At 41.5% G+C, this 24,590-nt stretch overlaps 1 protein-coding gene across 4 annotated transcripts; it reads left to right on the forward strand.

The window, feature by feature from the left end:
- The first annotated feature begins 4,751 nt into the window (after positions 1-4,751).
- On the forward strand, positions 4,752-23,435 carry LOC111962010 (junctional adhesion molecule A). 4 transcript variants are annotated; one of them, XM_023984749.2, is made up of 10 exons: positions 4,752-5,027; positions 12,311-12,370; positions 12,555-12,671; positions 12,853-12,993; positions 13,710-13,912; positions 14,730-14,832; positions 17,701-17,808; positions 19,708-19,720; positions 19,980-20,031; positions 20,708-23,435. In XM_023984749.2, exons 1-10 carry the CDS (start codon positions 4,979-4,981, stop codon positions 20,741-20,743), a joined length of 882 nt encoding a protein of 293 aa, XP_023840517.1. In that variant the 5' UTR covers positions 4,752-4,978; the 3' UTR covers positions 20,744-23,435. The 4 variants fall into 4 exon arrangements, with proteins under 4 accessions (XP_023840517.1, XP_070299015.1, XP_023840516.1 ...); XM_023984748.2 differs by lacking the exon at positions 4,752-5,027 and adding an exon at positions 5,899-6,017; XM_070442914.1 differs by lacking the exon at positions 19,708-19,720.
- Positions 23,436-24,590: the final 1,155 nt, after the last annotated feature.

Below are 24,590 nucleotides of genomic sequence, written 5' to 3' on the forward strand. Positions count from 1 at the left end.
CACAGAACAATTACTTGATATCGCGACAACCTAGAGCAAGGTGCTGCAGAAAATTACTGTATTGATCGTGCCAAAAACTTAGAGCAGGGTGCTGGCAAGCATATTAATGATTCGGCCCACACTAGAGCAAGGTGCACAGAACAATTACTGATATCGCGACAAACTAGAGCAAGGTGCTGGCCGAACAATTCCTGATTTTCGTGACACACTAGAGCAGGGCGCAGAATATTTACTGGATATGTGGACAACCACTAGAGCAAGGTGCTGCAGAATAATTACTGATATCGCGACAACACTAGAGAAGGTGCTGGCAGAACAATTATGGATAAAAATATGCGGACAAACTAGAGCAAGGTGCCTGGCAAGAAACTTCACTGATATCGTGAACCATCGAGCCAAGGTGCTGCAGAACAATTCTGATATCGTGACAAACTAGAGGCAAGGTTGTGCAGAACAATTACTGATATCGTGACACCACTAGAAGCGGTGCCGCGAATTTAATTACTGATATCGTGACAACACTAGAGCAAGGTTGCTGGCAAGAACAATTACTGATATCGCGAACAACACTAGAGGCAAGGTGCTGCAGAATAATTACTGATATCGTGCCAAACTAGAGCAAGGCTGCAGAACATTAACTGATTATCGTGACAACACTAGAGCAAGGTGGCTGCAGAATAATCATGTTCTAGCACCTTGCTCTAGTGTTGTCGCGATATCAGTAATTGTTCTGCAGCACCTTGCTGTACTGTTGTCACGATATCAGTAATTATTCTGCGGAACCTTGCTCTAGTGTTGTCACGATATCAGATTTTTTTTCTTTGATACCAGGTTTAGTATCACGATATCATCATGATACTCGCTACCAAAACGATACCACATCAAAAAAAGAAGGCATATTAGCCAAAGCCACAGGATGGCACTTGATCGAGACAAGATAGTTACTGCTTTGTTCAATCTTTGGGCAAATTCTTTGTTCAATATCATTACATTTGAAACATTTTTTAGACACAGCCATGTATGCATTAATGAATCAATTATACAGTCATACAATCAATTTGACAGGTTTTCACCTATCTAACTACATAATACAAAGGTAATCATTTATTTGAATGGTTACATCTCTATCGATAAACTATGCCTATTCACAATACAGGTGAATGCATATTCAATAATGGGTTTATACAATAGTGTGTGCAGTTATCGCTGATAGACAGACTTGGTCCATGAGACACATTTGACAGAAGTACCAAAAGTAATGTCATGTTCTAGTATCGACAAAAGTACGGAAGTTTCGGTATATCATGCAGCTGCTCAGGCTGATCTTCTCAAACACGCTTAGGATCTATATGTAGCCAAAGAAACCTCGAGGCTGCTTTTCATGACTCTTAATAGTCATGAGCAGTGTTGATCAAGAGCTGGTGATGTGGGTGACTATGACAATTCACATTCATACCACACTGACATTCACTTTCTCCCCCTCACAGGTTGATATCTCAGTAAATGGCGCTGGAGGGGATGGCTGACGTTTTACAGGCTCCTAACCAACTGTGCTGTTTTGTTTGTTTTTTCGCATTGTTTGTAACTTATATTTTCACTTATTTTGTGCATAATGTTGCTGCTACTGTGTCCTATGACCGAAAAGAGCTTCTGGACATGAGAACAGCGATTACTCATCAACTGGGTGAAGATCTGTTCTTTAACGAGTCCGACGCAAAGGATTTACTGACTTCTCGAGAACAGACCCAAACCACATCATTCGAAGAAAAGACAGAGAAAAAGGGGGCAGAGGATGGGCTGCCATCTGAGAATTTGTAGGTGAGTGAGTAAACTTCCACTATCTTCCGTACTATTGGCCAACGTGCAATCACTGGAATATAAAATGGATGATCTATGATTATTAAGACTATCCTACCAACGGGACATTAAAAACTGTCATATCTTATGTTTCATCGAGTCGTGGCTGAACGACGACAGAGATACTATAGAGCTGGCTGGGTATTCCATGCATCGGCAGGACAGAGAAGCTATGTCTGGTGTGACGAGGGGCCGGGGTTTGTGTCTTTTGTCAATAACAGCAGGTGCACTATTTCTAATATAATAGAAGTCTCAAGGTTTTTCTCGCCTGAGGTAGAGTACCTCATGATAAGCTGTAGACCACACTATCTACCAACAGAGTTCTCATCTATATTAATGCTCCAAAACCACCATAAATAAGCCAGAATACGGTTTTCAACTGCACATGGGGAAAAAGATCACACTTTTTGGAGAAATGTCCTCTGGTCTGATGAAACAAAAATAGAACTGTTTGGCCATAATGACCATCGTTATGTTTGGATGAAATAGGGGGAGGCTTGCAAGCCAAAGAACACCATCACAATCGTGAAGCACGGGTGGTAGCACCATGTTGTGCTTTGCTGCAGGAGGGACTGGTGCAATTCACAAAATAGATGGCATCATGAGGGGGAAATTAATGTGGATATATTGAAGCAACATTTCAAGACTCAGTCAGGAAGTTGAAGCTTGCTCGCAAATGGGTCTTCCAAATGGACAATGACCCAAGCATACTTCCAATGTTGTGGAAAAATGGCTTAGGACAACAAAAGTCAAGGTATAGGAGTGGCCATCACAAAGCCCTGACCTCAATCCTATAGAAAATTTGTGGGCAGAACTAAAAAAGCGTGTGCGAGCAAGGAGGCCTACAAACCTGACTCGGTTTCAACCAGCTCTGTCAGAGGAAGGGCCAAAATTCCACCAAACTTATTGTGGGAAGCTTGTGGAAGGCTACCTGGAAACGTTTAACCCAAGTTAAACAATTAAAGGCATGCTACCAAATACTAATTGAGTGTATGTAAACTTCTGACCCAATGGTAAAGTGATGAAAGAAATAAAAGCTAATAAATCATTCTCTCTATACTATTCTGACATTTCACATTCTTTAAAATAAAGTGGTGATTCTAACTGACCTAAGACAGGGAATTTTAACTAGGATTAAATGTCAGGAATTGTGAAAAACTTAGTTATTTGTGTAAGGTGTATGTAAACTCCCGACTTCAACTGTATGTGAAAATGCTGTTCATTGACTGCAGCTCAGCGCTCAACAACATAATGCCCACAAAGCTTATCACTAAGCTAAGGACCATGGGACTAAACACCTCCCTCTGCAACTGGATCCTGGACTTCCTGACAGGCCGCCGCCCAGGTGGTAAGAGTAGGCAACAACAAGTCTGCCATGCTGATCATTAACACTGGGGCCCCTCAGGAGTGCACACTTAGTCCCCTCCTGTACTCCCTGTTCACCCACAACTGCGTGGACAAACACAACTCCAACACCATCATTAAGTTTGCTGACGACACAACAGTGTTAGGCCTGATCACCGACAACGAGACGGCCTGTAGGGAGGAGGTCAGAGACCTGGCAGTGTGGTGCCAGGGCAACAACATCTCCCTCAATGTGAGCAAGACAAAGGAGCTGATCGTGGACTACAAGAAAAGACGAGCAGAACAAGCTCCCATTAACATCGAGACAGTTGTGAAGAGTGCACGACAACCCCTTTTCCCCCTCAGGAGACTGAAAAGATTTGGCATGGGTCCCCAGATCCTCAAAAAGTTCTACAGCWGCACCATCYAGAGCATCCTGACCGGTTGCATCACCGCCTGGTATGGCAACTGCACGGCATCTAACCGTATGGCTCAGTACATTACTGTTCTCTCTGCTACCGCACAGCAAGCGGTACCGGAGCGCCAAGTCTACGACCAAAAGACTCCTTAACAGCTTCCACCCCAAGCCATATGTCTGCCAAACAACTAATTGACCCCCGCCCCCTTTTTMGTTTTTACACTGCTGCTACTCTGTCAACCCCCGCACATTGACTCGGTATCGGTATACCCTGTATATAGCCTCGTTATTGTTATGTACAATTATTGTGGGGAATGTTTTCCTGGCACACGTTAGGTCTCTTGATACCAATTGAGCAATGTTTCCATGCGCAAAGAATTCAGGCTTTTCTGGAGGCAAAGGGGGGTCCGACCTGATACTAGATGTGTGTACCTAATAAACTGGCCACTGASTGTAGGTACACTCACTTGCTGCAGACATATTATTTGGAATAAAAAAATGTGCCTTTTATCTTAGAAGTAAAAACTATTATGGAAAGGCTTATTTAAATGCAAAACTAAGCCCGAACACCATGCCTGTTGGTTGACTGTTTCACTTCTGCTAACAGCTGACTGTCACTGGTGTTCTGTATCAGTTGTTATTGGAGTCACTGAGCAAATAATGATTTTGTGTATTCTTAGTTTGTGTTACTTTTGATCCCATCATATTTCCAAAAGTTGAGTAACTTTTCTATGAAGATAATATCACCCTCAGCATCTAATAATATGTTGTGTTATAGGTTAATTTGTCATTTCTATTAAATTCATGTGAAAGAGATATGTGCTTATTTACACAGGGACACTGTAAATCTATTACACTGAAAACGAAAACAACTCACATTATTTACAATCTCACTATCATGAGTGAAAAAAAAAGAAAGAAAAAAAGTTAAAGTTACCTTGTATTCAGCTGTGATGATTAAGATTTTCGTTTTAAATACCACATAMGCGTTTACATAGGCTAATACTTCAAATACTGTAAGTCAGTATAAATAATATACTGTAAAATACTAATCAAGTGAAACCGGTTATTGAAATAAACCAGTAGACTGCTTTATATTGACATACGTCACGTAGGTAACGGGTTGCGTCACAGTTTCGACTGAATASCTATCATACTTTTCTACAGGAGCAGTCGGTCGGTGCGGACGGGCGTAGGGTTCTTGTTCGTCGAAAGTATAGATTTCAAACCGAGTGGGCCAACGTGTCAACAATTACTGAATTGCGCTTTGATTGCTGGAATAATCGTACTTTTTTTAAATTACCGAAATCGGACACATCGCTGGCTTTTAAAACAAAGGCTTCAGGTGTTGGGGCCGACATGTTTGTCAGCGGCTTGGTTTCGGTGTTTCTATTCTTTCATGCAACAGGTGAGTGCTCCTTCTGTCGATCTAAAGTCCTCATGATTTTAAACTAGCCCTACGTTTCAATTTAGTGTTTATTGTATTAGTAAGATATGCACTTGATTGCTGTATATTTTTTAACTTTCACTTTAGGCCCACAGGTAGGCACAGGTCATAGATCCGTTTACCCAACCCAAAATAAGAAAACAACATAATTAACAGACCTMGGATCAGTAGGGGCTTGCCTTGGCTAAGTCATTGTACACAGTTCTTAAAAAGTAAGAAACAATATATCTACAATGATTCACATACATCTGACCTAGATATTAAAAATATAACCTAGTCAGACCGTTACTAGGTGGGCTCCCAAGTGACGCAGCGGTCTAAGGCGCTGCATCTCGGTGCTAGAGGTGTCACTACAGACCTTGGTTTGATTCCAGGCTGTATCACAACTGGCTGTGATTGGGAGTCCCATAGGGCGGTGCAAAATTGGCCCAGGGTCCTCCGGGTTAGTGTTTGGTCCGGGTAGGCCATCATTGTAAATAAGAATTTGTTCTTAACTGACTTGCCTAGTTAAATAAATAGACATAAAAAAATGACTGTTGCAGCTGGCTGAGGGGCATTATTGGATAGGTTTGGGATAGCACAGAGAATTTCCAACCAAACCTTATTTTGCCAATACTTCCTGACTTGAAAGACAACCAATATCTTCTAAACGTCCATGTCTAGTTGCAGGTGGTTAATTTGAATTTAGAAAATGCTCTGTTATTAAATGTAGTTATTTATTTTTCGCTCCATGAAGTATTCTGACAATGTGTACGCCATCTTGACTATTTCAAATCTTTGATTTTGCTGGGCACCGGTCCATGGCCCGTGATGTGATCGGCCAAAAGTGGTGAGAGAGGAGCGCCCTTCTCGAATCAAACAGTAATCTGCGATGATCGGTCATGTTGTCAAAAAGAAAACATGGTGCATCCTCCAGAAACATCTCTTTTCCTTTAAAAAACAGTGTTTTCGGTAAGTATTCAGACCTCGACTTTTTCCACATTTTGTTACGTTACAGCKTTATTCTAAAACGGATTAAATAAAACAATTTCCCTAGCAATCTACACACGATACCCTATAATCAAAAAGCGAAACATGTTTTAATTTTTTTTTGCAAATGTATTAAAAACAAAGAATATACCTTATTTACATAATTATTTAGAACCTTTCCTATGAGACATGAAATTYAGCTCAGGTGCACCCTGTTTCCATTGATCATCCTTGAGATGTTTCTACAACTTGATTGGAGTCCACCTGTTGTAAATTCTATTGATTGTACATGATTTGGAAAGGCACACACCTGTCTATATAAGGTCCTACAATTGACAGTGCATGTCAGAGCAAAAACCAAGCCATGAGGTCAAAGGAATTGTCCGTAGAGCTCAGAGACAGGATTGTGTCCAGGCACAGATCTGGTGAAGGGTACCAAGGCATTTATGCAGCATTGAAGGTCTCCAAGAACACAGTGGCCTCCATCATTCTTAAATGGAAGAAGTTTTGAACCACAAAGACTCTTCCTAGAGCTGGCCCCCCGGCCAAACTGAGCAATCGGGGGAGAAGGGCCTTGCTCAGGGAGATGACCAAGACCCCGATGGTCACTCTGACAGAGCTCTAGAGTCCCTCTGTGGAGATGGGAGAACATTCCAGAAGGACAACCAATTCTGAAGCACTCCACCAATCAGGCCTTTATGGTAGTGGCCAGATGAGAGCCACTCCTCAGTAAAAGGCACATAACAGCCCGCTTGGAGTTTTCCAAAAGAAACTGAGTAAAAGGTCTGAATACTTATGTAAATGTGATATTTCAGTTTTTTTTATTGTGTGTGTGTGTGTGTCGTTTGAGGGGGGGGACTATCAATTTTTGAATAAGGCTGTAACCTAATTTTTTTGTTGTTGAAAAAGTCAAGGGGTCTGAATACTTTCTGAAGGCACTGTATGTCTGAATTGTCAAGCTGGTTTTCACTAGGAAGGCAGATGAAGTGTTTATCAAAAGCAATCACTTTTTCATGTGAAAACACAGTATCCTACTCATTCCTCCTCATGTTTTATTATTTCCCTTTTGTTTTGAACCAACTTTACCGTGGGATTTGAACGGGGCACTTGGCTCACGCCCGGGAGACAGCCCGGTTCCAAAATGAATGCAATCAACTTTCACCCTGTGCAAAACACGCTTAGAGTATTTGAATCCACTCATTGATTGAGACTGGTGGGTGTCCACCCCAAAGTGCTGCATGTCATGACCCTAACCTGTCTCAATCAATGAGAGAAGATCTGAAATGGACAAGGTGTCGGCGTACACATTGTTGGATTACATCAGGGAGCAAAACGTTTTAGTTTAATAACTGAGCATTTTCTAAGTTCAAACGAACCCCCTGCAACTAGACATGGACATTTAGAAGACATTGGTTGTCTTCCAAGTTGGGAATTGAGGAAGTATCGACTAGTTAAGGTTGGTCACAAATTCTCTGTGCTARGCCAAACAGTACTCMGGGATGAAAGTAGATTTCATTTCTTCCAGGTACAGGGACCTGCACATGCTTTTTTTAAATACTTTTTTGGGGCCTAAGCATAGAATTGCATATAGAATCCCTAATAATCTAATGTGATCTCTGTGGGCCTAATAATACAGATGTCATCTAACTTTTAAAATGTATGTGCCGATCTTTTTTTTTTTTATGTGGCATAAACACAACCAGTCATGATGTTTTCATCTGATTTGTAAAACAATTACTTCAAAAGGCTCATGTAGGCTACCTGTGCACATTACTCCGGGACAGCAGAAAGATTTTTTTTTTTTATGTGGCATAAACACAACCAGTCATGATGTTTTCATCTGATTTGTAAAACAATTACTTCAAAAGGCTCATGTAGGCTACCTGTGCACATTACTCCGGGACAGCAGAAAGATTTTATTGACACAGGGTGTGGGGGGAACAAATTATTTTCACCCTCCTTTTGATTTTTTTTCTGCTTATACTTTGACATTTGGTAGGCTTTGTTCGTCAACTTGTCTACAATTAGATGCATGCAGCTTCTCTTCTGTCATTACTTGATGCTCTTCTAGAATACTAAGTAAAGCCTTGCTCACCAGAATGTCGTAAACCAATAGAATGATCAATGCAGGGCCTCCCGAGTGGCGCAGTGGTCTAAGGCAGTGCTAGCTGTGCCGCTAGAGATTCTCGGTTGGAGTCCAGGCTCTGTCGCAGCCGGCCGCGACCGGGAGACCCAAGGGGCGGCGCACAATTGGCCCGGCGTTGTCTGGGTTAGGGGAGGGTTTGGCCGGCAGGGATGTCCTTGTCCCATCGCACACTAGCGACTCCTGTGGCGGGCCGGGCGCAGTGCACGCTGACACGGTCGCCAGGTGTACGGTGTTTCCTCTGACGCATTGACACGGCTGGCTTCCGGATTAAGTGGGCATTGTGTCAAGAAGCAGTGCGGCTTGGTTGGGTCGTGTTTCGGAGGACGCACGGCTCTCAACCTTCGCCTCTCCCGAGTCTGTCCGGGAGTTGCAGAGATGAGACTGTAACTACCAATTGGATACCAGGAAATTGGAGAGAAAACGGGTTTAAAAAAAAAAAAGTGATCAATGTATCAACAGTCTAGTTGACATAATTTCTCCTTCTCTCACAGAGCGAGGATGTTTAGGGACCGGTTTCAAGGAAATTAAAAGCTGTGAAAATGATCCAACATGTTTTGTCTTGGATACATATTTTATGTGGTTAAAAATGAAATACGGTCAGCTTTTTGTCACTGAAAGAAATTGCACGTRTGTGCTACACGACACAGTCCCTAAGTGCGCATCCTTATTCTCAAAAGCTGCTGAAAGAAATTCATCATAMTTCATGTTCCAGTGACAAAATGACCATTTGATCTATCATTTTACTGCGAGGACTACTTAATTCTGCAGGAGTATTATTACAATAGGCTACATGTGAGGCCTACAGTCAGTGTCCAGACTTCAGTTAGTATTCCAACTATTAGGCTACTCCACTCTAAAATAATTCCATCATCCATACAGTGCCATTTGATAAATGCAYAGAGACATCACTTACAAAAACACTGACATTCGTGATTGTCATCCTTAGGCCCGGTGCGTCTCTAACCTCAATTTATGCCTACGCTGCTGTGCTGCGTCTCGGCCACTCATCTCTGCCACATTTCAGTGTTATCATTGAATAAACACCACATTTTGGAGCGTATTTTACACGTTGAGTCTATTAGCACATTTTTGATGTGACTGACATGCGGTAATGAAAATAGTGTAATGCTTATTTTCTAGAATCTTAATTATTGTTGAAAAGCTCAGTTTTACCGGTACCCCCACTATTTTTTTGCCAGTACTCCGGACCACACAGACTAACTCACCTCTGACAGTACCTAGCCTTTAGCGGCTAATGGAGCAGCACATTAGCCCGTTACAATCTGCTATCTAATCTGATGTCCCTTTTATGTTCTTAATAATATAACGTTTCACATATATGCTTGCTAAACCATAGCCCAGAACTGAATCTTACTATAGACCACAGAGTCTATAAGGTTCAGCTCTGGGTTAACTAAACCGTAAGGCAATGAATGGATATTTAACTTTTTCAGACTGTCTGAAATGACKWGGGGTGTATTCATTATGTCTTGCAACCAAATAGAAGCAAACTAAACAAAATGGAGAGGGACCTACCWGAATTTGTCCAATGTAATCTTGCTGCCGGTGCTTTCCGCTAGCTGTTGTAACGCCTTTATGGAAGCATTTCCATTGCACCGTTACAATGTGTAGCTAACTTGAAAGCAGAGTTGACAGGGAACAATATACTTTTCAAACGTGTACTATTTCCAGAGTGGGCTCTGGTACTTTTAATGATATTACCCATTTTGTACATAGAAATTGACATTATAGGTCATTAACCAATCACAGTCCTCCTTTAGGATTGCACATACAGCAAATCACCAGCAATGGGAGTTCGCTTTGAATCCATTTACCATTCATTCTGTTGGTGGTGCTCCTAATATTGATTAAAACTTCAGAATTAGCAGAGAGCCCACTCTGGAAATGTTATGTACTTATATTGTTTGGACAAGTATATGTCTTAAAATGAACAAAATCAAAAAGGACACTTTTTTGAGATTCATATTAATATTTTTTTTATGTTGAATAAATTAATGTCAGTATTTGTATTTCAGAATCTATGCYTACTCCATATGTTAGAGCACACTATAAGGAATATAATGACACCAAGATGTTGTCTGTATCATGTATGGTTCACAGTTCATCAAGTCTTACAGTAGGCAGGTATAGGTCTAAAAATGGCCACTTTCATCATGATTGTGATACAAAWGTAAAAAGCACGTCAAACAGCCTTACTCCCAATTTAAGTCTCTAGGTGAATTGTTCTGGCAATCTGAGATGCCAAAAATATTTTCTTCCTCCGCTGGTGTGGAATCGCCATTTATCTTTCTAAATATTATCTGGTGTTTGGAGTACCACCTGTCACTGGACACGGTCATTTATAAGAGACAAGTTTCTTCCGAATCGAGAACAAAACGTATCGGCAAGAAAAGTTTAGTTAAAAAAATTTTTTTTTGCTGTCCGGGTTTTCCACTAGCGACGGTGTAACGGCTGTATGGGATCGTTTACATCTCAGTTAGAATATGTAGCTACTTTCAAGCTGTAGTCTGCTGTGAGTCAAGTCGGGCCTAGTGATATGGTCCTTTAACAAMACACTTTTATGAACCACACCACACTGAACTGCCTTTCACAAGGGCAGCCTTTGTGCTGTACAAAAACACCTTGATTATCATCTTAGTTTCAAGAGTTGAGCTAAACATTTGAATGGTGTAGAAGGCCTTCAAACWTTCCAAACGTCAACACATGCACCACTACTTTCCACCTGTTATCTGTGTGGTTATTGTCTCACCTTGGAAGCTTTGCCTTCCCACCCCCGATACTCACGTAACAAGGAAATCAATCAATGGATTTTCTCTGACTAAACCATTTCTCTAAATGGACAAACTAAACTCTCATATCTCTTTGTTGTTCAGTCACTAACTACCCTCAAATAAAAGCTGTTGAGTAAAAGTAAAGACATTTTCTATTAAGGTGACTCAAGGGAAAGTCACCCAGCTAAATAGTACTTGAGTAKAAGTATCTGGTTTTAAATGTACTTAAGTACAGTGGTATAACAATTACACAATTGTCACACTTTTACTCAAGTGAACAAATGCTATACATCAAATTCTTTATATTACACAAACCATAAGGAACAATTATTATTTTGAAAAAAATACAAACAGCCAGGGGCACACTCCAACACTTGGGTGTAATTTACAAACGCTGTATTTGTGTTTAGTGAATCCGCCAGATCAGAGGCAGTAGGGATGATACCGTGTTATATTGATAGGTGCGTGAATTGGATTATATTGCTGTCCTGCATGAGCATTCGAAATGTAACGAGTACTTTTGGGTGTCAGTGAAAATGTATGGGAGTAAAAGTTTTCAAAAGTAATAAATAGTAAAATACAGATACTAAGTATTTTTATGTAGTTACTTTARACRACTGGCTGGATATATAATATCCTCTAATAGAACACTAGTGTGTAGAAATGAGCTAGGCTGTCCTATCCTGTATGTACCTGATGAAGGAATGTACAGTATTACTACCCAGGTTGTGACTGTTACTAATGTCATGTGCGCCACCTGTCTCTGGTGCTGTTGCTGGGACATACTTTTGGTGGTGAATGGTGGTACTGCTCAGTAGGTTTCTGGCTGGACCATAGACTCTAAATGTCTGGAGTGGACATACTTACAGTCCAGTCTATTCAAATTCAAATTTAGAAAGACGCTTTTTTGTCCAAATGTCCATCCAATTTTTATTAATTCAGAAAATAATATAGTGTTCTTGGTTTCCCACTCTGAAAGGGCCCTTCAGACTGTTTTGGCCCAGTTTCACATGAAGGTTTTCTGGCTCAGTACAGAGGAGTGAGTCACATTTACCAAGAATTTGTTCGCAGTCAGGCCACGTGCTGTAGGCTTCAGGCCATTGGTTGGCTGAGCACCAGACATGCTCTTAGGGCTTTAAAGGGCGATAGGGGCGGGTCATTAAAAGGTTCTTCCTTAAGTTCAGCAGAAACTAAACCAGTCATCTCTGCAGGTGTCTGTTTCTGTTGTGTTAGCAGCGGTAAGACTGGAGCACCTGGTGTTTTTGAATTCCAACGATGCAGTGTCATCTCCTTCATTTCCCTGACTGCTCGCTTTACTTTTCTCTCCCTTTCCCCAGGTGTAGAGGCCTTCATAGTTACAACCAAAAATGCAAATGTGAGGGCTAAAGAGAATGAGGGTAAGTCCTGGAGAATGGAAATTAACTCTAAATGGGCAGTTTCTAAAATAAACAAAAGCTTTCGCCTGTCATTGTGTGTGTGTGTGTTACAAGCAAGGTGTGTGTGTGTTACAATTTATTATATGCCATTTTGCATATTTATCCCCAAGTAATGTAGTTAAAATGATCAATCTCATCTCTACAGGGGCTGATCTTTCCTGTATTCCCTCGGCTGACTTTGGGGCCGATGCCAGAGTTGAGTGGAAGTTTAGGGACATGAAGGGTTCTACGACCTATGTCATTTTCGATGGGAAACCCACCAGTAAGTACACAAACTGTTCAGACTTGATTCCAAGGAAATGCATGACATGTGACTTCTTGTATTTGTGTCGTGATTGCATTTTTCTACAATTAGGGCTAGATATACTTACCACAAATGAGTTACCTGCCATAATAATTAAAAAAAAATATATATAATCACTGATTACCTTGCTCTCTTTCAGCACTTTATGAGGGCCGTGCCACTAAGTTTGATGGGGTGCTGAGGTTCAACAAGGTGACGCGCAAAGATAATGGACAGTATCAATGTGAGGTGTCTAACAAACAGTATGTTGGGGATGTCAAGGTGAATCTCACTGTTTTAGGTAAGGAGAGTCTTATCATCTAACTGTTGCGCAACATATCTATAATTTCCTGTTAATTAACCAATAAGGCCTGAGTGGGTGTGGTGTATGGCCAATATACCACGGCTAAGGGCTGTTCTTACATACGACGCAACGCGGAGTGCCTGGACACAGCCCTTAGCCGTGTTATACTGGCCYTATATCACAAACCGCCGAGGTGCCTTATTACTATTATAAACTAGTTACCAACAGAGAGAGCAGAAAATAAATGTTTTGTCATACCAATGGTAAACGGTCTGATATACCATGGCTTTCAGCCAATTAGCATTCAGGGCTAGAACCACCCAGTTTATAATTATTATTATTATAGAACAGAGCTAGACACTGCTTTGAAGGATTATTTGTGGGACTGAATTCATCCCAGTGTGAGAAACTGATTGTCTGTAAATGTTATACACATTTGCAATCGGCTGCAGACAGTTTCATGTTGTCACGATGCTATGACCATATTAGTGAATTGATTCGTGATACCACGGCCATAAGATGTAAATATTATTTTATAAAATAAAAGAGTACTTTATTAATTGATGATTGCACCAGCCAATATAAATACACAATAGAAACACACAGACCGTAAGAACAGCAACTAGCTGGTTGCCGAGTCACTAAAACAGGTTAGTGCCTCTCTGCTCTCACTCTCTGCTGCCTCTCACTACCTCTCTTACATCCCCCTGCAGTACCTCCATCCGTGCCCATGTGTAGGATCCCTACCTCTGTGACGACGGGGAGTCGCGTGCTACTGTTCTGTCATGACGCAGAGGGGTCTCCTTCCCCCACCTACAAGTGGTATAAGGACAAGATCCCTCTTCCCGAGGACCCCAGCCAGTTCCCTGCCTTCAAGAACTACACCTACAAGATCAACCCTCTCAATGGCAACCTGGTCAGTGGTTGCTGAATACACCTCACCTGGATCATATTCATTAGGGCACACTGTAGCAAACCATTTTGCAATGGACAACAAAAACAATATTTTTTAAATTTTGGGGGAGGAGCCTAATTAGTACAACCCAGGTGCCAGATGTGTTTGTGTTGTATGGTCAACTCGGCAGGCTAAAGGCGTCYTCATGCTTCAGGTCGGCTAGCGCCTAGCCAAAGTCTGCTAGGCGAAACTAACAAGTGTGCTCGCATTTACTCCCTTAAAAGACTTTTGCTTGAAAAACGTAAAAAAGGCGGCAATGGTACATTTTCCATCTCGAGACGCCTCAAAATAGTCCAATTTGAATCTGATAACTCAAGACATCTGTCATTCATTTGGACGTTTTTGGCGAGGGGGGGGGTCTTAGTCGTGCGATTTTACATCTTGCTAATGTTTTTGGTGCAGTAGTGAAGAAATGTGGATAAATGTATTTATTATTTTGTTGAATGACAACAAACACTTAATTGAAGAATCCCTACTGTTGACCAATCACCGACGAAAGGGGCGTTGACTTTGGCTGTTGACTTTGGCTGATGACTTTGGCTTGCCTCGAGAAAAAATGTTGTGCGGACAAACCAAGAAAAYAAAAGAAACTTGCCGAAGACCAAAATGTTGTCATATGCACAAACTTACGAACTTACGAACTGTTTTGGCTGGGAAGCATACYAACGCCCTTAACACAACAGAACTGTTTGGCAACTTTACATCTCTCTCTCATTTCAGTTGTTCACCTTGTATTTTATATCAGTGATTTGTAAACACCTCCATATCTCTGCTGCAGGAGTTCCCCTCTGCTTTGGKGATAGATACAGGAGACTACAGCTGTGAAGCTATGAATGATGCCGGCCCTGTTCAACGCTGTCAAGCTGTGAGGATGGAAGTCCGTAAGTGCCCTTTGCTTTCTATGGGGGAAAGCCCATTGCAGACTAGCCTGGGCTAAACCGGGGATAAGAATAAAAATTTTACCAAAATGAAAAGCAATATAGAATTGTTCAACTAACTTATTTACTGGGCCATCAACTCGATGTAAAACACTATGGTTTGGTTGAAAGCTTACTGACAAATAAAAACAAATATATATATATATAGGAAAGCGATAAAGGAAAGTGTTTTCTACACTGAAATATAGGTCACAGGCAAGTCTCTAAAGTGCGACCTAAATATGCTCCTAAATATTTTACTGTGCGGCTTGGAATTTTTAGCTCCTAGAAAACAAATCTTCCAGATATATAATTGTTTTAATGATTAGGCTTCACTGTACCACTGTTTCTGAGTGGCCTAGAGGGGAAAAAGCTAGCAGTGTTTGCACCACAACATCAGAGATAACCGCTTGTCTCTAGCCTAAACCGTTCAAAGATTGTGACCATATTACCAGCGTTAGCTTTCTCCCCTTCTTCGGCGCATTGGTTGGAAGCATCTCAATTGACGGGGGTGCGTTTTACATTCAGAAACCATGTTGCGGGCCGTTTAATCCTCCGACCTGTTCAGGTCTCCAAGACTGCCACCATTTAGTCGCATTTTGACACTCTTTGACTTGGCTGTGCGAGGGAACATTTTTATCGGTCACATTGGTGCGAGCTGCACGTTCTACATGGTCACCTCACTCAAAACGTTCTTTTTTTAGGAGGCTAAAACCATGGTTTGGTCAAAACAGTATAGTTCATTATCCTCATGATTCCTGTAATAAAAGCTTCCCTGACCCTGTACCTGTTTTGCTGAGGCCTGCTGTGTCACGTGAGCCACTCTTTCCCCCTTCCTGATGGAAAAAAATGCTCGGGAAGGGGGGGGGGTCCTGATTGAATAACATTTTAAAATCCAGTTGCTTGGAAAACACAGCTGTCATGGTTGGAGTGAGGAGGTTCTCCGGTTTCTGTAGGTATACTTTTGTTTATTTCTCAACTCTCAATTTTGAGCTCAATAGCAACTATTTTGCAAACAAGATATTTTATATGGCTTTGCGATACGGAGCATGCAAAATGTGAATATGCCATTGGGAGCGCATAGGCTCATCCTGACATGATCCTCCAGCATGACAATGCCACCAGCCATACTGCTCGTTCTGTGCGTGATTTCCTGCAAGACAGGAATGTCAGTGTTCTGCCATGGCCAGCGAAGAGCCCAGATCTCAATCCCATTGAGCACGTCTGGGACCTGTTGGATCGGAAGGTGAGGGCTAGGGCCATTCCCCCCAGAAATGTCCGGGAACTTGCAGGTGCCTTGGTGGAYGAGTGGGGTAACATCTCACAGCAAGAACTGGCKAATTTGGTGCAGTCCATGAGGAGGAGATGCACTGCAGTACTTATTGCAGCTGGTGGCCACACCAGATACTGACTGTTTCTTTTGATTTTGACCCCCACCCTTTGTTAGACACATTATTCCATTTCTGTCACATGTCTGTGGAACTTGTTCAGTTTGTTTCAGTTGMTGAGTCTTATGTTCATACAAATATTTACACATGTTAAGTTTGCTGAAAATAAACGCAGTTMACAGTGAGAGGATGTTTATTTTTTTGCTGAGTTTATTTATCTAGCTAATGCGTTTTGAGTTTCCACTTACTCGGGTGGTGAATTAGCCCCAWATAAATTAGCCTGTGATATTAGAGCACATAAAAATGCAGGCAAATTCATCGCAATTGAAGAGAAAAAAAGAATTCTGGAGCCCTATTTTAACAGTCAAATATAAAATGCATGACAATCACTGGGTTAGGTTGCACATTCAAATATGAAAAAAGATAACTTATTTCTTGAATACCWTTTCAGTAGTCTATTACACGTTTTAATGAAGAACTCTGTATGACTTGATATGAGGATGATGATGATAAATGACATTTAGCAGATGCTTTTATTCAAAGTGACTTAGTAATACGTGCTACATTTTACGTATGGATGGTCCCGGGAATTGATCCCACTATCCTTGCATTACAAGAGCCACGCTCTACCAACAGAGCCATGCTCGCAACCCCACAATTTTTTGGGGGTGCGACCAAATCATGGGCTGGTGGACCTCGTGCCACTAAGTTTTTCAGTTTGTGCCACATGCCCATAATTTAGTCGCACCAAAACAAAATTGCGGCGTCGTGCAATTTGAAAAAATGTGTAGCTCGTCTGATCGAGCATGGCACTTGTGCCAGGACAGTGGGTTCTATTCCCGGGACTGCCAGGACAGTGGGTTCTATTCCCGGGACTGCCAGGACAGTGGGTTCTATTCCCGGGACTGCCAGGACAGTGGGTTCTATTCCCGGGACTGCCAGGACAGTGGGGGGAATGTTAGTATGGAGCCATGCTGTTGCAGCAGATTCACATGTGACCTGTAAACATAAAATGTTCCCATGCTGGTTGAGCTGGTCGTGATGTTGCCAAACAACCTTTTGAAATCATAAACAGTGCTAGTAGGTGCTTGGCTATTAACATCAGATTTTTTTTCCTAGTCTAGAATCTCATGCAGTTGATCAGTCACTCACACTGTTTTCATCAATCAAATCCATCAATTGTATTTCTAAAGCCTTATTTACATCAGCGGTGTTCAAAGTGCTTTTCCACTCATCTGGTCTAGATGCGTTGTGTGCTTTGTTCTTTATTGCATACAGAACTCACACATTGCTTTTCCACACCAGGACCACGGTGTTCAACTGAACACTGAGATTTTGAAACTATTTCACTCTATCCCATTTTGACTTTGTCATTTAGGAGTGTGAGCCAGTGTAACACGTCTCATTTCCCTCCCGCGTTCTCTAATGCTCTCTCTCTCTCTAGGCAACATCAACACTGGTGGTATTGTTGCTGGGGTGATTGTGGCTCTCCTGGCCCTGGCACTGCTGTGCTTCGGACTGTGGTACGCCCACCGCAAAGGATACATGCCCAGTGAGTTTATATCCCCTATTCACCCTAAGGACTCCTCGTCCTGTATTAAGAAAGTGTCTAGTCGGAATACAGATCTAGAATCCAATTGGCCTTTTAGATGATAATGAATTAGATCAAGCTGATCCTAACTGTTATAGGCCTATTTCTATTTTGCCCTGTTTATCAAAAGTGTTTGAAAAACGTGTCAATAATCAACTGACTGACTTTCTTGATGTCTGTAGTATTCTCTCTGGTATGCAATCTGGTTTCCGCTCAGGTTATGGATGTGTCACTGCAACCTTATAGGTCCTCAATGATGTCACCATTGCCCTTGATTCTAAGCTGCTATTTTTGTTGACTTTGCCAAAGCTTCTGATACGGTAGACCATTCCATTCCCGTGGGTCGGCTAAGGGGTATTGGTGTCTCTCTCTGAGGGGTCTTTGGCCTGGTTTGCTAAATGCGTCTCTCAAAGAGTGCAGTGTATAAAGTCAGACAATCTGCTGTCTCAGCCACTGCTTGTCACCAAGGGAGCACCCCAAGGCTCAATTCTAGGCCCCACGCTCTTCTCAATTTACATCAACAACTTAGCTCAGGCAGTAGAAAGCGCTCTCGTCCGTTTATATGCAGATGATACAGTCTTCTACTCAGCTGGCCCCTCTCCGGATTTTGTGTTGAACGCTCTGCAACAAAGCTTTCTTAGTGTCCAATAAGCTTTCTCTGCCCTTAACCTTGTTCTGAACACCTCTAAAACAAAGGTCATGTGGTTTGGTAAGAAGAATGCCCCTCTTCCAACAGGTGTCATTACTACCGCTGAGGGTTTAGAGCTTGAGGTAGTCACCTCATACAAGTACTTGGGAGTCCTTCTCTCAGCACATATCAAAGCTGCAGGCTAAAGTTAAATCCAGACTTGATTTCCTCTATCGTAATCGCTCCTCTTTCACCCCAGCTGCCAAACTAACCCTGATTCAGATGACCTTCCTACCCATGCTAGATTACAGAGACATAATTTATAGATCGGCAGGTTAGGGTGCTCTCGAGCGGCTAGACGATCTTTACCATTCGGCCATCAGATTTGCCACCAATGCTCCTTATAGGACACATCACTCCACTCTATACTCCGGTCATCTCTGTATACCCGTCGCAAGACCCACTGGTTGATGCCTATTTATGAAACCCTCTTAGGCTTCACTCCCCCCTATTTGAGATATCTACTGCAGCCCTCATCCTCCACAAACGACACCCGTCTGCCAGTCACATTCTGTTAAAGGTCCCCAAAGCGCACACATCCCTGGGTTGCTCCTCTTTTCAGTTCGTTGCAGCCAGCGACTGGAACGAGCTGCAACAAACACTCAAACTGGACAGTTTTATCTCAATCTCTTCATTTCAAACACTCAATCATGTTCACTCTTACTGACAGTTGTAGCTGCTTTGTGTGATGTATTGTTGTCTCTAACTTCTTGACCTTTGTGCTGTTGACTGTGTCCAACAGTGTTTGTACCATCTTTTGTGTTGCTACCATGCTGTGCTGTCATGTGTTGCTGCCTTTTCTATGTTGTTGTCTTAGGTCTCTCTTTATGTAGTATTGTCTCGTTGTGATGTGTGTGTTGTCTTATATTTATATATTTTTTTAATCCCCCGTCCCCGCAGGAGGCCTTTTGCCTTTTGGTAGGCCGTCATTGTAAATAAGAATGTGTTCTTAACTGACTTGCGGAGTTAAATAAAAAATATAACATGGACAGAGGGAACCTGATCCTTGATCTATACTCCTACTTTAAGACACTATAAATACAGGTCCAGATCAGTGACTGATAACTTGCTGTTCATAATGTCTATAACCTTCAAATGCATATTCTAATCACCATACAAATGTCACATTTTACTCACTATTTATACATTTTATTTTCATTTTGCCCTTACAGAAAAGAGTGAAAGGTAACTGATTACTTTGTCTACTCTGCCCTATATGATCTTGTTAATGCATGACTTGGCTGATTGATTTTACAGAGTTGAGGGCTTACAGTAGTTTGGAGGTTTTTCTATTGTGTGATATGTACAGTTTACATTATTGTTTTGTGATAACATTTCCTTGCACGTCTTACAAACAGTTGATAATACATCAGTATGGTACACTATAAAGTAGTTGATAGATATACAGATGTTTCTGTTGGCTCTTATGTTGTTTCTCTTACAGCAAACCCTCAGTGGTCTACCAGCCAACATCGGAGTCCGGCGAGGACGAAGATGTAAGTTTCATCTGTTTTTTTTTCCACTTATTACAAGTCTGAGGCTTTTGTTTTTTTTAGCCTTTCACTTCCGGAGTATTTCTTCCATCTCTCTCAAGTTTGTATAGTTTTTGCAAACAGAAAATATGATTGAAAAGAACAGACAATAGTATTTGTCTATTTAGGGGGAACTCTCTCAGCTGCTGAAAATCATTTGTATATGCTTAGTTCTCCTCTCTGTTTGCTCTCATAGGGAAATTCCGTTTTTGATAAACGAAACCTTTTACATCCCTAGATCATTATTGTGATCGTAGTGTATTCTATGGTTTGGTTGTCAGGGAAATGATTTTGACTGAGTTCCCTTTCCTGTAATATGGCATTTAGCAGATTATTTTATCCAAAGCGACTTAGTCATGCGTGCAGATATTTTACTTATGGGTGGTTTTTGTGAATGGAACCCATTATCCTGGCGTTGCAAGCTCCACGATCTATCAACTGAATTAGAGGACCACATGCAGTACCATCTCTAAAGAGTTAATGGTTGCTGTCCTTTTCACGATCTATCAACTGAGTTACAGAGGACCACATGCAGTACCATCTCTAAAGAGTTAATGGTTGCTGTCCTTTTTCATCTTTTGTATTTCAGCGAAAAGGTGTAGCCTCGTTTCGTAACCGCAATCTTCTGTGTCTGTTTCAGGGGGAATTCAGGCAGAAGTCTTCGTTCGTGGTATAGCCAGGGCGTGCAACACATGTCCCGGATATACCCGGGAGTCTACCGCAACTAGTGACTATGGGTGCGTCCCAATAACATCTCCCCTTTCTCCTGAAGTGTGCTGTCGTTCACTTCTTCCCACAAATCTCAAAGCATTGGGTTGTTGGAGACATGGGTTAGTGGGTGTTTCCACTGTATTTCTTATACCAGTCATTGTCTTTCAAAATCAGTGACGGGAAGTGAACAAGTGCACACTTTGGAGGTAGAAGAGATAATTGGGACATAGCCTATATATGACAATACCACTGCCCCTTTTACCTGCTCACTGTGGATAGGTGTGAATTTGTGTTTTATTTTTATTTTTCATCCATATGTTTATAAAAACTTTAACTGGCAGTTACCTACATCTGTACTATTTTGTGGTGACTGTGTATAGATTTGAAAAAATACTTCCGCTTACACTTCCTATTTTTCAAGTGCCTCCGTTCTGTGAAAGAAATCTCACATTCAAGGAAATGTTAGGGGGGAAAAACTGTAAATTCATTCATGAAATCTTAAAGAACACTGGCCATTCATGCCTAGCTTTCTTTTATGGCTTTTCCCAAATTGCACTATATTCCCTATAGAGTGRGTGACTTTGGACCAGGGCTCATACAGTAGGCCTCTGGCCAAAAGTAGTGCATTGTGAAGGGTATTTGGTGCAGTTTTGGAACACATACCTTGTGTGTTATGTCTACTCTAAATCCATGCTTTCAGTGAGTTGTAATGTGGAAATGGTTTGTTTACGATAGATACAGACATTTGTTTGGCATTGTGTTTGTATTAGAATCAAACTCCATTGTATTGTTGTTTTTGCATTTGCTTGTTGCGATGTTGCTGGTCCCAGATCTGTCTGTGCTGTCATGACAACTCAGGAGGAGTTGTCTAGACACCAGAAACAGACTGGTAACCAGGCTTGTGGAGCTGTACATGGTCTCTTTCTTTGTAAGTTTGATCAGGTTGAGCATTCCAAAGAAATGATATTGTGCTCACAGCAAAAGCATACAAGGTGATGAATTCGAATCAGGTTTAAGCGATATAGAGTATCAGTCAAAAGTTTGGACACCTACTCATTCAAGGGTTTTTATTTTATTTTTTACTATTTTCTACATTGTAGAGTAATAGTGATGACATCAAAACTATGACATAACACATATGGAATCCTGTAGTAACCAAAAGTGTTAAACAAATCAAAATATATTTTATGTTTGTGATCCTTCAAAGTAGCCACCCTTTGCCTTGATGACAGCTTTGCACACTTGGCATTCTCTCAACCAGCTTCAKCTGGAGTGCTTTTCCAACAGTCTTGAAGGAGTTCCCAAATATGCTGAGCACTTGTTGGCTGCTTTTCCTTCACTCTGCGGTCCAACTCATCCCAAACCATCGCAATTGGGTTAAAGTCGAGTGATTGTGGAGGCCAGGTCATCTGATGCAGCACTCATCACTCCTTCTTGGTCAAATAGCCCTTACACAGTCTGGAGGTGTGTTGGGTCATTGTTCTGTTGAAAAACAAATGATAGTCCCACTAAGCTCAAACCAGATGGGTTGGCGTATGGCTGCAGAATGCTGTGGTAGCCATGCTGGTTAAGTGTGCCTTGAATTCTAAATAAATCAAACCGTGTCACCAGCAAAGCACCACCACAACTCCTCCTCCATGCTTCACGGTGGGAAGCACACATGTGGAGATCATTTGTTCACCTACTCTGCGTCTCACAAAGACACGGTGGTTGGAACAAAATATCTCAAATTTAGACTCATCAGACCAAAGGACAGATTTCCACCAGTCTAATGTCCATTGCTCATATTTCTTTGCCCAATCAAGTCTCTTCTTCTTATTGGTGTCCTTTTTAGTAGTGGTGTCTTTGCAGCAATTCAACCATGAAGGCCTGCGTCTCCTCTGATGAGATGTGTCTGTTACTTGAACTTTGAAGCATTTATTTGGACTGCAATTTCTGAGGCTGGTAACTCTAACGTATCCTCTGCAGCAGAGGTAACTTTGGGTCTTCCTTTCCTGAGGGGGTCCTCATGAGAGCCAGTTTCATCATAGTGCTTGATGCTTTTTGCGACTGCACTTGAAGAAACTTTCTTATTCCGCTTTGACTTACTTTCATGTCTTAAAGTAATGATGGACTGTTTCTCTTTGCTTATTTGAGCTGTTCTTGCCATAATATGGACTTGGTCTTAGGGCTATCGTCAAATAGGACTATCGTCTGTATACCACCCCTACCTTGTCACAACACAACTGATTGGCTCTAACGCATTAAGGAAAMAAATTCCACAGATWAATTTTTAACAAGGCACACCTGTTAAGTGAAATGCCTTCCAGGTGACCACCTCATGAATCTGGTTGAGAGAGTGCCAATAGTGTGCAAAGCTGCCAAAGGCAAATGGTGGCTACTTTGAAGAATTTGAAATATAACACTTATTTGGTTGCTACATGATTCCATATGTGTAATTTGATAGTTTTATATGTCTTCACTATTCTACAATGTAGAAAATATTAAAGAAAAAAAAAAAATAACCCTAATGAATAGTTGTCAACTTTTGACTGGTACTGTATATTTTTGAGAATTTTAACATTGAAACGTTACTTAATTTGTAGATTAGCATAATGCTTACATGGAGGACATTGTCTCTGAAGGACTCATTTTGTAATAAAATTGCGCTTTCCATATATTGACTGTGCATAATATTATATAATAGCAAAATGTTATTTGTTGATGTTAACATTGTCATCTTACGTTCTTCTTGTAGCATCCGTACACACACACACACACACACACCAGATGTAGCCAAAGGGTGGCACGCTAAAATCAAGTGTTCTTTCGTACTGTTTAGTGTTCTCTATCATTCACAATAACCGGGTTTGTCCTAGATCTTGATGATTGAAAGGCACACTGTAAACAAAGCAGTGCATTGTATTCACTGTTTCCACGTTTTGCAGGGCTAATTAGGAAACATACTATATCCTCTGACCTTTTGCAAATTAAAGAGGTGGCCTTAATATTTTCCACACTAGAAAAATTCTAAGATATAATTTTTTTTTTWAACTGTACCTCTTTAACCATTACAGTCTTAAGAATTCAACATGAGAGACTCTCACTCTGCGTCGCACGGTCAACCAAAGCGTGAATGGATACATTTGATCATACAGGTTACAGAGTGAAGAAATATCTTACATTGTTGCAAGCGCATCCTGTCTCTCAAAAATATGAATTCATAAGACATTTGTGAAGGAATGAAACGTAGTTACATCGGATAAATAATTTCAGGACAGATATGTTAACATTTTCAGCGACCAACTGCGAGAAGAATGTTAACATCCCAGTCGGCGCATTCGACTCGGGGTGATGTGGCGAGAGAGCGAATGTGTCTTCCGACTAGTGGTCCCCTTCTGCAGCTATGGATAGGATGGACTTTCTCTGCGTTCCACCAGGAAGCTGCTTTAATATCTTATTTTGTGTTCGGAACATTTGTTTTAGTCCATCCTCTAAAAGGGATTGTAGTTTACATGTAGCCTAGTCTCTATCTTTCTGATTTTACTGAAAGTAGCCTAAGTGGAACTTAGGACTGAAATACCAATGGAATGGCAAGAGGGTTAAGATGGCAGCTAAAGACCATCTTTACACCAAAGTCACCCCACAGAGGCAGTGCCAGAACCGACCGGGCACTGTGAAACATGGGTCCAGTCTGGACGCGCTGCTGTCCATGGAATTCACCAGGGCGTGAGTATCTGATCTCTAGTCTACTGCTGCCTTCCATTCGACCACTTTCCCTAGCTAATGCTGTCTATTTTTAGACTGTAGACTAGGCTGCGCATCTGCAGAGC

This window comes from Salvelinus sp. IW2-2015, linkage group LG4q.1:29 (assembly GCF_002910315.2).
Source record: "Salvelinus sp. IW2-2015 linkage group LG4q.1:29, ASM291031v2, whole genome shotgun sequence".
Taxonomy (NCBI): domain Eukaryota; kingdom Metazoa; phylum Chordata; class Actinopteri; order Salmoniformes; family Salmonidae; genus Salvelinus; species Salvelinus sp. IW2-2015.